The sequence below is a fragment of the Portunus trituberculatus genome, chromosome 15 (genome assembly GCF_017591435.1).
Source record: "Portunus trituberculatus isolate SZX2019 chromosome 15, ASM1759143v1, whole genome shotgun sequence".
Lineage (NCBI taxonomy): Eukaryota > Metazoa > Arthropoda > Malacostraca > Decapoda > Portunidae > Portunus > Portunus trituberculatus.
In genome coordinates this window covers 10,108,629-10,123,628 of record NC_059269.1, presented here as the reverse complement: position 1 = coordinate 10,123,628, position 15,000 = coordinate 10,108,629, and the positions used below count along the sequence as shown (strand labels likewise).

General features: G+C 45.0%; 1 protein-coding gene across 3 annotated transcripts in view; it reads right to left on the bottom strand.

The window, feature by feature from the left end:
• Window positions 1–15,000, bottom strand: part of LOC123504289 (thiopurine S-methyltransferase-like) — a 19,877-nt gene that overhangs the window by 4,016 nt on the left and 861 nt on the right. Inside the window, exons 2-6 of one of the 3 annotated variants that reach the window (XM_045254698.1) lie at window positions 14,396–14,558; window positions 14,101–14,224; window positions 13,647–13,774; window positions 13,181–13,314; window positions 12,261–12,422 (exon numbers count right to left, since the gene is read on the bottom strand). In XM_045254698.1, coding sequence (XP_045110633.1) covers window positions 12,307–12,422; window positions 13,181–13,314; window positions 13,647–13,774; window positions 14,101–14,224; window positions 14,396–14,558 — 665 coding nt within the window. In that variant the 3' untranslated portion in view covers window positions 12,261–12,306. Of the gene's footprint in view, window positions 1–11,767; window positions 12,423–12,852; window positions 13,315–13,646; window positions 13,775–14,100; window positions 14,225–14,395; window positions 14,559–15,000 lie in introns of those variants that run through there. The other 2 variants (XM_045254697.1, XM_045254696.1) reach the window with 2 other exon arrangements.

Genomic DNA, 15,000 nt, shown 5'->3' with positions numbered 1-15,000 from the left:
CTGACCGCTGACACTCCATGTGCTTATTGCCACTCCAGCCTTCACACCTGACAGTTCATTGAGTTTCGCACACCTGCCTCCCACTCATCACACCACCAGCGACCTGTAAACATATTGCTGTGGTGCTAGAAAGAAATGAACAGCCAGGTGGTCAAAGAGGGAACATAGTAGTCTGTCGCCCAAGCTAGCGTCTCTTCCAAGCGGCAGGGGTGAGGTAGGAAAGTGTCTGTTCCTTTCGAAGATTCTGTGAGGGTTCTTATTTTCTTAGTCATCGAAAGTTAATTGTTATTCCGCGTCTGTAGGCTCCCGGCATTTCTCCTTTTTTTTTTTTTTTACTTGTTTCTCGCTTAGCTTCGCATTATCCCACCACGTCTCTCTCTCTCTCTCTCTCTCTCTCTCTCTCTCTCTCTCTCTCTCTCTCTCTCTCTCTCTCTCTCTCTCGTACACTATAGACATGTGTTCGCTGTCTTTCATCATCTTGCATCCTGCTGACCTCCCTACGTCAAGGAAGCTTCCTCATTGACACATAAAAATGTAGATAGGCAGATAAATAGTTACCCAGACAGACAAACAGACAGACACACAGACAGATTAAGGAACAGAGTAACAGGCTGAGAGATAGGACGACAGACGAACAGACAGACAGATTGATGTATAGCCACAGGTCACCAAATGAAAGATGTTTCTGTTATTATGATACTACACGTAACAATGTCGCTTCTATTGAGAATATTAATAGCTGGTGCAGATAGCGTAAAGAAAACAAGCACTTATGATAATGATAAATACATAGATCAAATGGGAATCACGTTAAACATACAACAGCTGGTGCTTTATGAAGGGAGGAGGAAAAGGGAGAGCGGGAGAGTGGGTGGGTGGGTGGGTGGGTGGAAGGGACTGCGGCACCTCGAGGTTTTTCCTTGAGCCAGGAGAAATTTCAGTGCAAACGAAGATGACTAGACCAAACACGTTTTAAATCATACGAATAAAAGTGCTCCCTTCATAATGTTTCGGCTTTCACTGGGCTTACTCAGAGGCAGCGATGTCTACTAGGGACAACTCAAATCACACACACACACACACACACACACACACACACACACACACACACACACACACACACACACACTGTCAAGGGGGCGGCAGGTGGCAGGTTCTGCTTGACCCTTTTACTGTTGCCGCCAGACAACCCTTCGTTCTGGCGCCATGTATGTCTGTGTGTGTGTGTGTGTGTGTGTGTGTGTGTGTGTGTGTGTGTGTGTGTGTGTGTGTGTGTGTGTCAGCAAGTCCAAATACCAAACTGCCGTGAAATCTCTTGAAATACGACATGCCTTATTGGACACGTCCCAAATTTTCCTGAAGGTACGGAGCAAGGTAAGCCTTTCGTTGGCGTCAAAAGACCAGGTGTTTCTACGATAAATTTCTTGGATCATCCTAAAAATTGCACCTGTTCCCGCCCTGACCTCCTCTACCAGCAGCGCGCCTCCACAGCGAAGACTTTTTCTTGTCCTTCTGGTGTGTTGAGTCGGCGAGGATCCGCACGACTTGTATTCACGCCCTTTGTCTTGAGGCAACATCATGCGCCCAAGGGTGTGGCGTATGGTTCTGCCTGACATTATGTGTGCTGGAGGCCGCGCTGGGTCACGGGTGTCCTTACGGGGGTGAAGCACAGAAATTTATGCCAGGGAAATTCGTGGTTTATGAAAGGAGTGATGGGCGTCTCTACAGCCCTTCACTCACTCACTCACTCGGGAGATTGATGCATGGATCATGAGGTAAATTTGACGTATATTTACAATACAGCTTCGTAACGAGATATACTTTGTCACATACAACGAACAGAGCCAGTGTTTACCGGCGGCAGCCTGTCGGGAGTCAACACGGGCGGGGTCCACCAAGCAGGAGTCAAGGTTACTCGACGCTCCAGCAGTTTGGTTAACCTCCTTCGCCCCAGGGTCAAACCGTGACCCGCGTTTTCTCCCTTCTTTTCCGTTGGTGTTTAAGTCTGTAGGTCTTTTCTGTAATACACTTTCAGTTGTTGCTGCGTCTTCCTTGTTTGCAGGTTTTGGTTCAGATGGGGCACCAGATGAGGTTACTGACTCATGCAGGTACTGTTGGTCTTGTCTCAACTCGACAGACTTCCATCTGTGCCAAGAGAGAGAGAGAGAGAGAGAGAGAGAGAGAGAGAGAGAGAGAGAGAGAGAGAGAGAGAGAGAGAGAGAGAGAGAGAGAGAGAGAGAGAGAGAGAGAGAGAGAGAGAGAGAGAGAGAGAGAGAGAGAGAGAGAGAGAGAGAGAGAGAGAGAGAGAGAGAGAGAGAGAGAGAGAGAGAGAGAGAGAGAGAGAGAGAGAGAGAGAGAGAGAGAGAGAGAGAGAGAGAGAGAGAGAGAGAGAGAGAGAGAGAGAGAGAGAGAGAGAGAGAGAGAGAGAGAGAGAGAGAGAGAGAGAGAGAGAGAGAGAGAGAGAGAGAGAGAGAGAGAGAGAGAGAGAGAGAGAGAGAGAGAGAGAGAGAGAGAGAGAGAGAGAGAGAGAGAGAGAGAGAGAGAGAGAGAGAGAGAGAGAGAGAGAGAGAGAGAGAGAGAGAGAGAGAGAGAGAGAGAGAGAGAGAGAGAGAGAGAGAGAGAGAGAGAGAGAGAGAGAGAGAGAGAGAGAGAGAGAGAGAGAGAGAGAGAGAGAGAGAGAGAGAGAGAGAGAGAGAGAGAGAGAGAGAGAGAGAGAGAGAGAGAGAGAGAGAGAGAGTCGAATACACGCTAAGCACACCCGCTGCTACTATTAACATCAATATTTAATCATTAACACGATGTCCGAGTTACAGAGACCCTGCTCACTCCTCTAGGGCCGAGGCTTCACCTACGAGCGAGACAAGACGAGATAAGTTTTCTTATCTAAGGTAAAATGTTCTGTATTTGAGAATAGAAAAATATTGCTGACTGAAAGAAAAGTATAAGAGGAGGAGGAGGAGGAGGAGGAGGAGGAGGAGGAGGAGGAGGAGGAGGAGGAGGAGGAGAAGGACGACGACGACAACAACGAAAAAGAAGAAAAGAAAGGCCAAGAAGAAAAAAGAACAACAATATTAACACGAGAGAACGAAGGGGGGAGGGGTATAAGACAGAAGGAAAACTTTATTAACAATGCACGAATTTTGCTGTGTCTTAACCTCCCTCCCCTCCCTCCCTTCCTGGGAAGTGGCCAGCCTGTCCGTCCCGTCCAAGTGAGTCTCGCCTTATGTGGGAGTGCCTGGAGGTGGCAGGCCTCACGTGAACCTGCTGCTGCTGCTGCAGCTGCTGCCGTGTGATGTCTGCCCACTCCTTAACAACCTCTCCGCACGTATTAGGTAAATAGTTTCACGTCTGACTGCACCAGAGCAACAGAGTCAGAATTAATTACACTAATGGTTTAAATGTACAACGCCTGGAAAGAGAGTTGTTTACTTGTACCGATTAGTGTCTGTCTAGTATTACATAAAAACGAATGAATAAATAAATAAGCCGACTAATAAATATACTAACAGCAGATGATTCCCTTACAGACATTGTGGTGAAGGAGAGAAAGAATATAGATAATTGTATACAACACTTTGTGCCAGCATGAACATGTTTGCATCTTGTGTATCACAGTTCAGGGGTAAAGGGATTGAATATCACTTCTGATGCCTCGGCTCGCCTTCCACACTTCATTACTGACAGCAGCATAGATCAGTGATCCTTTACGGCTACGCACGACGATTTGGGATTACTTTCCCACAGGCGGCGCCAGTGTTGCTGCTTCAGGACACCTGCTCTCCCACCCAACTGCTTCGCGTCTCAGTTGCAACCACTAAACTCCCTCCGCCAGCGCATATTAAACACAGTATATCGTCAAAAGGGTCGAGGACACAGACTACATCGTGAGGCCCTGGGCGAGACGAGCTGGGAGCGAGGACGAACGGATAGCAGACCCTCGTGGGTACCAGCGGAAGTGCAGGCCAACCAGATAACATAACTAAATTAAACAAACTGCGTATTCCCTTGAGAGAGAAAGAGAAGGGGGGAAAAACCAGCGTATATTATCTCGTTCCTCTTGAAACTATAACCGTGCATGACGTGTTCGGCGACCAGCAGCCTGGGGCACGTGGGCGGCCGGGATGCGGGGCGAGGAAAGGGCGCGGGTGGAGGACGAGGAAGAAAGGAGTCAAGTGAGTAAAAGGGATTTAGAGATGAGTGTTAGTGGCTTTAATATACTTAATGTCTCAAGTGGTGCGTTGAGTGTTGTAACAAATGACTGTTGCGTTGTTTAGAAAAGCTTTGTCAAGGTGTTGTACTGACTGATATTGTTATAAGTAGGGTGTTGTATATCCAAGCTGTGTTGTTCTGAACTGCAGTGGCTTGCTTTCCCATGAAGAGGTAAACGACGAGCCTTTTTTGTTAATGTTTCTTTGCATGTTTGTATTTCGAGGCTGTTGTGTGGCGGTGTGTGGACGTGTCATGTGACGCTGAGGGGAGCGCGCTGATGCATGAAGAGTGTTGATGCGTTGGTATGCGGCGCCGCTGTTTTGCGCTTTGTGTAAGGCTGCTGCTCAGGAGTGTTGTGTTGCGTTGTGTTGCGGCATAGAGCTCTCTTATAATGTACTTGTGGTGTTATGCATCGCTATCGCTGTGACTGCTGCGAGTGTGGCCTGTCCTCAAGATTGATAGAATGAACTAGTGCACGTCTACAATATACTGTAAGTTAGAAAGACACCAATGAAAGTAAAAGATTGACTGAGGTGAGTTTTCAGTTCCTATGGTTTCATGTCTTTTAGTATGATGGCTGAGTGTCACTGAAATCGAATAAGTATATCACTAACAGCTAAAAAGTGTTATGTAAGCAACTGAATTGACGATGTCTGTATTGTAATGTGTCCTGTGCGTTAATATGTGCTGTACGTACACTCTTACTAAGATGATATGGCGACGAGTAAGTAGTGAACACAACAGTAAATCGAGAGGTCCGTCTTTATTTGAAGGTTTATTCCTATATCAGGTTGTGTACGCTGTCTACATTTTCCACGACTTGTATCCTTTATGAATGTGTGTTTCAGTCATTTTACAAAAACGTCAAATGACAGGCATACATTTCAACGCAGAAATAATGCCAGGGGTGTCACCAGTGTCGGAGCCCTGACCTCCACCAAGGGGCCGCGCTATGGGTGGGTGAAGCCTCAATGGCGTGTTAACTGGCACATGAAACTTACACCAAAAAAATATACAACTCTTGACCTACTTTCAAAAATATACGCGAATCACCGTCGTAAGTGTGTGTGTGTCCCACGAACATGAGCCGTGAACAGTCACACCGCAGCGCCGCGCCCCGAGTTTTCAGGGGTTCGCTGGCGACACGGCCCATCAACTGTTTATGAGGCAAAAAGATGTCAAGCAGCTGAGCCAGAGGGGGAAGGTGCCACGAGTACACCTTACTCACCCCCAAGACCTGTGATACCTTGCGAAACATTATATATTGACACACACACACACACACACACACACACACACACACACACACACACACACACACACACACACTTCCCTCAGCTCGTCAGGTTTAAGCATACTTGTACACTGAGTTGTCTCGGGAAACCACTGACAGCCGAGCCGCCACTTTCCTCGTGGCACAATGGCGCCGCGGCGGGGATTGCCCCACAAGCCACACCTACACACCGAATCAGGCACGCTTAATCTTTGAAATTAGTCACTGATGTCTATATTTTAGTCAATTTCCATTTTCTTAACACTGAAATCTAATATTCGTAGGAGAAAATTCAAAGGGAAATAAATTACACGGCAGAAACTTTGCAATTGACTGTGGGTGTTGTAAACGGTGTAAGGATGATAAGGAGCCGAGGCTGGATTGCCTTGGACTGCTTCACCACAGAGCAGCGAGGCGCTCCCTGGAGATCCGCCGACACCGCCCCACCTACCACCCAATGAATTAGATTATACTCAGCTGCTACCCTGCATGAATGGAACGGCAACACGCCCCACCCCTCCCCCACCAACACACACACACACACACACACACACACACACACACACACACACACACACACATTGCAGAACTGTTCCCCAAGGATAGATAATCTTTTCTCTCCTGCTTCTGCACCGCCCACAGCCCTGGCCTCGCACTCCCACGCGGCGCCGCCCTTAGTAGCTGTCCTTTTCGGAGTCTCGGGTGGTGGGCGGTACACGTTCCAATAACCCCAAATATCTACAGCCCCTTCGCTCCTTGTGTTCCCTTTAGCTAATATGGCAGCCTTTTTGCCACGTGACCGCTGATTTCTCCCTCGTGAACTAGCGGGGTTGATCGCTTATGGAAGGTGGATGAGCGAGCTTTGTAAGGACAAGTTTCCACCTCCTGAGTGTCCGGGGGAAAGGGAGCCAGCCTCAGTCACGCTTGCAAAGCACACTAGCTGCTGTACGTGACTCGATTCAAGAGGTTTCGAGGCACTGAAGTATTAAGGAGGACTTGATGACGTTATCACTTTCATTATCACTGACCAATAACTTTCTGCTTGGCATCAGAGAGAGAGAGAGAGAGAGAGAGAGAGAGAGAGAGAGAGAGAGAGAGAGAGAGAGAGAGAGAGAGAGAGAGAGAGAGAGAGAGAGAGAGAGAGAGAGAGAGAGAGATTACTGATGTGTCTTTTGGTAGAGCAAATTCCTCAATCTTTACACTAAATTTTCCACATATATTATACTAATCATAACCACCTTGTCCTATAGACGCATTGTTTATTGCTACTGTTATTGTCTCTCGGCCGGCGAAAAGTTGCATATCCCATAACAATATTTCACTAGATTCCTGTTGTTATGAAAATACGAGTATGTTACATCTCTTCTGATTTCCCCTGTCAGCGTCTCTCCTGCCTTTGTTCAGCGAGTAATGGAGATGATTGCTTTTGACAGGGAAGTGTTCATATTTTCTCCGATCCAAAGCTCTAGTGCCTTGATTCATCCCGGCTTACTCTGGCGCTGTCACTGCCAAACACCAAAGGCACCGTTGTCATGCATCTTCTTGTGTGTGTGTGTGTGTGTGTGTGTGTGTGTGTGTGTGTGTGTGTGTGTGTGTGTGTGTGTGTGTGTGTGTGTGTGTGTGTGTGTGTGTGTGTGTGTGTGTGTGTGTGTGTGATGATTCACGTCTCTTTTCTTTCCTGGAAAAATCTGGACTACCCTGCCTACTTGTGCATTTCCTCCTTCCTATGAATTAAACTCTCAATAGCGGTGTTTCAGAGACAATCCTCAAGATCTACATAACCATTTTCATCTAATTTGGGATCTGAACTTTATTGGGCATTTTTTCCACTTTTTTTAGTCGTTTGGCCAGTGTCTCTCTTACGTAGAAAAGTAAAAGACAAATACAGCGTTACAATCCTAAACCACGTAGCTGCGTTCACCAACGCACCTATTTACAACGCTGGTCTAAACACACGTAGAATCGGAGGGAATTAAAGGCGCACCACCACCACCATCATCACCACCACTATTACCATCGCCAAGATCATCATAGTCATCATTGTGATCCAGTACCTCATTAGCGTCCCTCCGCCCCTGTCCCTTCCACTCGCCTCCTCAGTCTTCTCTCGCGACCCCGCCTTGTCTGCCTGTCGTCATCAATGCAGGGATGCCGTGGAGAACTTGCAGGTGTGGGGAGGCACAGCCACATCTCTGCTTGTGTGTGTGTGTGTGTGTGTGTGTGTTTCACTGTTTGATCTGCTGCAGTCTCTGACGAGACAGCCAGACGTTACCCTACGGAACGAGCTCAGAGCTCATTATTTCCGATCTTCGGATAGGCCTGAGACCAGGCACACACCACACACCGGGACAACAAGGTCACAACTCCTCGATTTACGGTCCCGTACCTACTCACTGCTAGGTGAACAGGGGCTACACGTGAAAGGAGACACACCCAAATATCTCCACCCGGCCGGGGAATCGAACCCCGGTCCTCTGGCTTGTGAAGCCAGCGCTCTAACCACTGAGCTACCGGGTGTGTGTGTGTGTGTGTGTGTGTGTGTGTGTGTGTGTGTGTGTGTGTGTGTGTGTGTGTGTGTGTGTTCGTGTGTGTGCAACTCTCTTCCTTCTCTGCTATCCTTCACCTTATCCCGCCTCGTGGCCTTCCGCCCAGCAGGACCCGTGACCCAGCAGTGTGTGTGTGCACACGAATGCAGGAAAACGCAGGACCCAGTGCAGGCAACCAGACAGCAAACATCCACACAACACTGGTGGCTGAAGACTTGTGCCTTCAAGGCTCAGCTCTCCTGCCGCACGATGACCCGTCCAACTTGAGACCCAATGGTAGGCGTGGCATGTTTTTGTTTTTTTCCAAGGATATACTGATATCGTTGTTGAGCCACATCATGCACACGCTACACTCCAATTAAAAGCAAATCCTGCACCTCACTGGAACTGTCTACTGTGCCAAGTTAGTTAATCCATCCTTCCTCGGCTCAGCCACGAACACCGAGGCTCAACAACCACTTCCTTAAAAACAACACACAAATGCCTCAAACGCAGATCGCTGGACGCCAGTACGCAGCAAGGTGTTCTAGAGGCTGGTCATTAGCACTGATTTATAGAACAGGTGGTCAGAAGCAGCTTCCTGGTCCTTCCAAATATCCTGCCACTGTCAGGTGGCAAGGAACTAGAATGCTAGAATCTAATCAGAGAGAGAGAGAGAGAGAGAGAGAGAGAGAGAGAGAGAGAGAGAGAGAGAGAGAGAGAGAGAGAGAGAGAGAGAGAGAGAGAGAGAGAGAGAGAGAGAGAGAGAGAGAGAGAGAGAGAGAGAGAGAGAGAGAGAGAGGAGAGAGAGAGAGAGAGAGAGAGAGAGAGAGAGAGAGAGAGCCCTATATACACAGCATCGTAGTCTCCCTCATAAAGTGAAGCATAAACAACGCTGGCTCACCTTGCCTCACCCCGCTGAGCCGCAGACTTACAGGCCTCAGCTGCTAATGTGAGAATCATGTAAGGAGAGAAGTGTGCCACACAACGGGCAGACCGATCGAAGTGCAGACGCCTCTGCACCACGACCGTCCGACCACCCACGCGACGCTACCCAGATGCCCACAACACCTTCCTCCAGGCGGCCCCCGATGCACCGTACACCACGCACTTCTCCTGCATCAGTAACGCCAAGGGACTGCTTCCATTGGCAACAGGCGGACAAGTACACAAATAATTTCTTTTACGTGTTGGAGATCCAATTACTGACTTATTAAAGCCTCCCTTTAGGAATCGGACCATGAAGGACTCACCCACGCCTGGGGCCACCTCGGCTACCTAGTGGTGCCAGGACGGTGCCGTGGCATTGGTTGAGTGAAGGTCAATCCATCATTCAAAACTAAGAGACGAAACACAAATTGCTGATTAAACGAGACTCGTCCATTACGACAAGAGACAATCCGGGAAACTCTGGAGGAGAAGAGGAGGAGGAGGAAGAAGAGGAAGAGAAGGAGAAGGAGGAGGAGGAAGAAGAAGAGGAAGAGGAAGAGGAAGAGGAAGAGGAAGAGGAGGAGGAGGAGGAGGAGGAGGAGGAGGAGGAGGAGGAGGAATGAGGAGGAGGAGATGAATTAAAGTCTCTCACTGCTCATCTTGCCAAGCCATCATGTTTCGTTGAACACGGACTGGTCATCACGACAAACATGTCAAATATAAGCAAACAATCATGGTTGGGTTGTGTCACAAGAGCAATTAATCTCACAAAACAAACCAGGATAAAGATTAAGAAAATAAACGCACAACAAACAAATATCTAAGGCCAAGAAAAGAAGAAGAAGAAGAAGAAGAAGAAGAAGAAGAAGAAGAAGAAGAAGAAGAAGAAGAAAAAGAAGAAGAAGAAGAAGGAAAACCAAAACGCCTCCAATGTGCTTTTAGTCTCCAAGCAACACCAGTGAACACAAACATAAACAACGTGCATTGCTATCAAACTAACCAAGGCTCGCCCGGTCCTCTTTCCTTACCGCCGTATTCTACAAACCGTGAGTGGGAGCGCCGTGGCAGTGGTTGTGGTAGATGATGCCTACAGAAAACATATCACGTTTATTTACGTTTAAAAACAGTGATATATCTATGGCAGTTTTCAAAGTCTGCGGGAATGTTTCTATTAAGTCAAAATACAATGGGAATGATCATTTTAGTAATCTGCAAAAAAGTATTTACTAGTTTTGAATTCATGCAGCATGTTTGGATTACTTAAACGGTACTGAACTTGAAATCAAATGACATAAATCTCTTTAAGTAGAAGCTTTACAAAGGTCTATTTTCAGTCAAGAGAACAGTAGAAGTTTAGAGTAAAGTGAAAATATAATGAAAAAAAAAATTATGAAATGGAATATGTCAAGTCTCTTGCGCGATATTCAAGTAGCTTCACCCTGACCACTTATTTGCTAACCTTTCAGAGTCATTTAATATTTCGAGGACGTCACCTCAGGCTTGTGACGCCACCAGCCAATCACTGATCGTCAAGGGTGACTTTTAGTTTAGGTCACAACTTTCGCGATGATTAACAACAAAATTACTTCCATGTTGCTCACCGCACCTCGCGGCACCGCACCACACATGTCACTATGGCTTTGTGTCAAGCAAGGTGTGCCCTTACACCAAAGTGAAGTTTCCAAGGAGTACCAGCTTTCCGATGCCGGCCACCAATAAATCATTGTCAAATATGTGTCAGAAATTAAACGCAAAAGGCTGGAAAGATGATGAAAAAGGCGATGCCACCTTGTAATGTAGGTTAAAGCGGTGAATTCATCTCCCTTGGGAACTCAAGCAGTCGATTGCCTGCCTCGTATTTGGGTCAGCTCGCGCCTGCCGCGGGTGTGGGCGGCCGGGGCCCACAAAGGGTGGCGAGGGATGCTGCACTGGGATCAAAGCGACACGGGAATAATAATCAGGAGGGCTAAAGGTGATAACATTGATAATTGATAACAAAACGAATGAAACCGCTGAAAAGTACACACGTAAAGAAAGATTTCAAACTGTCTAGCAAGTTGTGTGTAACATAAGACAAAATAACTTACTACTACAACACTCGTTAAAAGGAGCAATCCTGACTCAACGCTATTATCATGAATGTACCAAGTATGCTTTGTTGTAGCGCGCGTGGTTTTGTCGCGTGCCCGAAACTCAACACACCACTTGAGAACACAACTCTGCGCGTCCGTCTTGCCCAGAATCGTCGAGGTACGAATCAGCACTCCTCCGAATTACCAATCATAACACACCTGCGCAAATTGATCAAACTAGCGCATAAATATATGCATAAAACCCATATAATAAGGGTCACTGTTGTATACAGCTAAACCTCAAGATGGGAACACAGAGATACACAACAATCACGTCCACCTTACAAGGTTAACCAGCACACGCACCAAAACTGTGAATTCTTAGATGAAAAGAGAGAGAGAGAGAGAGAGAGAGAGAGAGAGAGAGAGAGAGAGAGAGAGAGAGAGAGAGAGAGAGAGAGAGAGAGAGAGAGAGAGAGAGAGAGAGAGAGAGAGAGAGAGAGAGAGAGAGAGAGAGAGAGAGAGAGAGAGAGAGAGAGAGAGAGAGAGAGAGAGAGAGAGAGAGAGAGAGAGAGAGAGAGAGAGAGAGAGAGAGAGAGAGAGAGAGAGAGACTGGTCTGTCATTTACATGCAGCCTCTGAACTAACACGAACATATATCAACAGTTTGTTTTCGTTATGGTAAAACGACTGGATCACCTCTATTCTGGCTTGGACCATTGTACATGAGAGAAGTGGCAAATTAATTTTTTTATATACCATACGTGGGTATGCCCAGTGACACATAAAAGTAAATATAATAATACCTGAGTGGAGGTATTACAGGTAATAAAGCTAGGTGTTAGCCTAAAAGAGAGGCCACATTACCCCTCTTCTGATTCTCAGACACAACCACTTGACCCGGCCTAAACTTGAACAAGGCACGTGGACAACACCTTCTGTGATAACACCAACACTGGGGCCTCTCTGTCACCAACAATGCCATTGAAGTAGGTTTACAGATTGAATGTGCTTGAGATTTAAAGTCAACCTAATATAACATAACAGTATAAAGTTTATTTTCAATAAACGGCAGAAGCACGTCGAAAACATATTAATTGATTTCTGAAAGCAACATAACATTGATGATGACAAAATGGCAATGGGTATTATTATTAACTTATTCTAAGTTATAAAATGTTAATATTGAGAAGTTCCTCAGATATAGTGAATAATTGTTTAGTGTGGTAAATGTCAACTTCACCATCCTTACCATCATCATCATCATACACCACTTTATAAGGAAGTCCAGTGTTGGCTCATGACCGTGGAGTGAGCAGCAGCGCAGTCTCAACATAGTAATCAAAACCCCACTGCTCGATGACTTCTTTGGGCCTGGTAGTTTCCTCCAGCACTTGCAACTCACACACATCACCTGGACAGTGATAAACAGTTGCTCTTGTCATGACATAAGCTGCTCACTGCATGAAGGTGAAAGAATCAGACGTGGGCTGTCTGATTCGGAAGTCCTATTATGTGGTGGTTACCCAATTGATCAGACTTACATTTCTTAATAGCAGTTTCTTAGTAAATTTTTCCATATCTTTTTTCAAGTACATTTTTTTTAGAATTTCATTCTATTGTATTCACACTCGTATTTTCTTTATAATAAAGAGAGTAAAATATCATAATTAATAATTAATTAAAATGATGTTTATTCTTTATCATAAAAGCTTGGTTTCTTTCTGTATCAGTTAGAAATAGCTGATTTATGGTAAAAAAAAACAAAAAAAAAAACATTAAGTTCCCTTTAGAAGCATTGAAAATTGCTTTAAAAACATTGAGTAACTTTTGAAAATATTAAATCACTTTCAAACAGTTTTATTGAATCGGATAATCAGGAAATCGCTAATGCACCCACAACTGCTGTTCTCTAACTGGTTTTGTCATGCTATATTATACTACTACACTCCAGTGTCAGTTCTGTTTCCCTGAAGGCCTCCTTTACACTATCTTTTCATCCCTTACATTGCCTAACTTGCAAGTTCACATCTCTCTTACTTGATCTATCTTCATCACCTTTAATAATGTAACAATAAAAAACGCTATGACAAACAGGCAACATCCATGAAAGTCCATGGCATCCCTCCCAGTTTACTGATATGCAAAACAAAACAAAAAAATGTAGCTTACTAAACAGTTTCTCCACTAATGCTGTTGGAATGTTCCTTGGTGGTCCACTATAAACTTCAAGTGGAGTATACTGAGTAGTGCTAATCAGATAACGAAAATCTGGAGCTAGTAGAGCCTTAATCACTTTGGCATATCTGAAAGTTGATGAACTGATGAGAAGAAAAGCTTTTGATTCCACCCTGTTAATGCTTCCTACATTCATGTAATTGGACATTTATTCTAATATAATTTGAAAGAGATACAGTAGTAGTCAAACAGTTCAGCAGGCCAGAAGAGAATGATTAGATAAGTGTTGTCACTGCCAACCACTTGAGAATGATTCTAACATTATAAATACATTTAATACTGAGCAAGCAAGAAGACAATGATTAGATAAATGGAAACGTTATTGCCAATCACTTCAAAACAATCCTTGAAATACATCAAACAGTGCATTACTGACACACAGATAACAGTAAAAGCTCACTTTTCTCTGTCCTCCTCATATATGGCAACCAGCGAGGCCCTATCCCAGACTGCATCAAATTTTCCTAAGCTTTCCATATCCATCTTGAAAATGTCACAGCAGTACATCCTAAGTCGATCATCTTCCGTCTGTAAGGAATGCCAACACAGCTTTAGTTACATCATTCAGCAATAGAATGCAATAAATAAAAAAAAATTTAATGCTCACTGTGGATGTTTCTGCTTCGTCCTTCATTCCTTTATTCTTGGCATCCGTCAAACTAATACTAGGCTTTTTCAAATTAATGGAACCAACTCATTATGTACACTAAACCTTGCAAGTTATGCATACCATATGTAACTCAATGTAAATATCTATCTAGTATTATTCTATCTACTTTATATTTCATATTTCTACTAAAACTGAAGAATATTTTGCCATGAAACTACAATACCAAATATCATGAATTCCTCACCTTGAACACTTTAGCCCACGTCAAGTGGTCAGTGGTGTAGGGCAAGTTGCGCTCTGAGAAGAACTCAACTATTGGTTGCTCTATTCCTTCTATGCCCACCACTGTGTGCCCTTCTCTGTACAACCTGAGAGAGAGAGAGAGAGAGAGAGAGAGAGAGAGAGAGAGAGAGAGAGAGAGAGAGAGAGAGAGAGAGAGAGAGAGAGAGAGCGGATAAAGTAGTAATTAACAAAATTTGATTTTTCCGTCCTCAGTGATTAAGTATTACAACTCTTGGATGGCTCTGACAAACGCTCACCACTCAACATCCACTGACTTCCCACAGAGCGGCACCAAGATCCGACGCTCAGGTTTGGGCAACAACTTAGACGCATGATTCTCCAGGTCAAAGTGGAGGTCTGGTAGGTGCCATGATGTTCTGCGTTGTCTCCACCTTTCTTGCCAGGTAACCATGCGGTTTTCTTTGTTCATGGTATATGAAGGAAAGAACATAAAAAAGATAAGTAAAGAAATAATAACTTGACAGATAGTTTATTTCATTGATTTTTTTTGCAAGATTTATTTGTCATATATAATGGCACACTTCATATACTGCACATACAACTGACTAAAGATTCTGATGTGGTCTGGTATCGCCAAGATAAGTACCGTAGGTAATACAACACTTCCGTCATCTTTCTCTCTCGTACTTCCTTCTTTTAACAGGCAGCTAGACCAAAAGTCTCTCCCCTTTCTCTAAGGCTAAGCAAACATTTATTTCTTGTTTGTTCAATTCCTTGGCCTTTACTAATGCCTGAATTTGAATCAGTCTGAGGAAAGTGTCTCTAATGGTTGCAGGATTAGGTTACGTTTGGTTTGGTTAACTTAGGTAAGCTTATATTAGCTCACTATTAGTTTGATTAT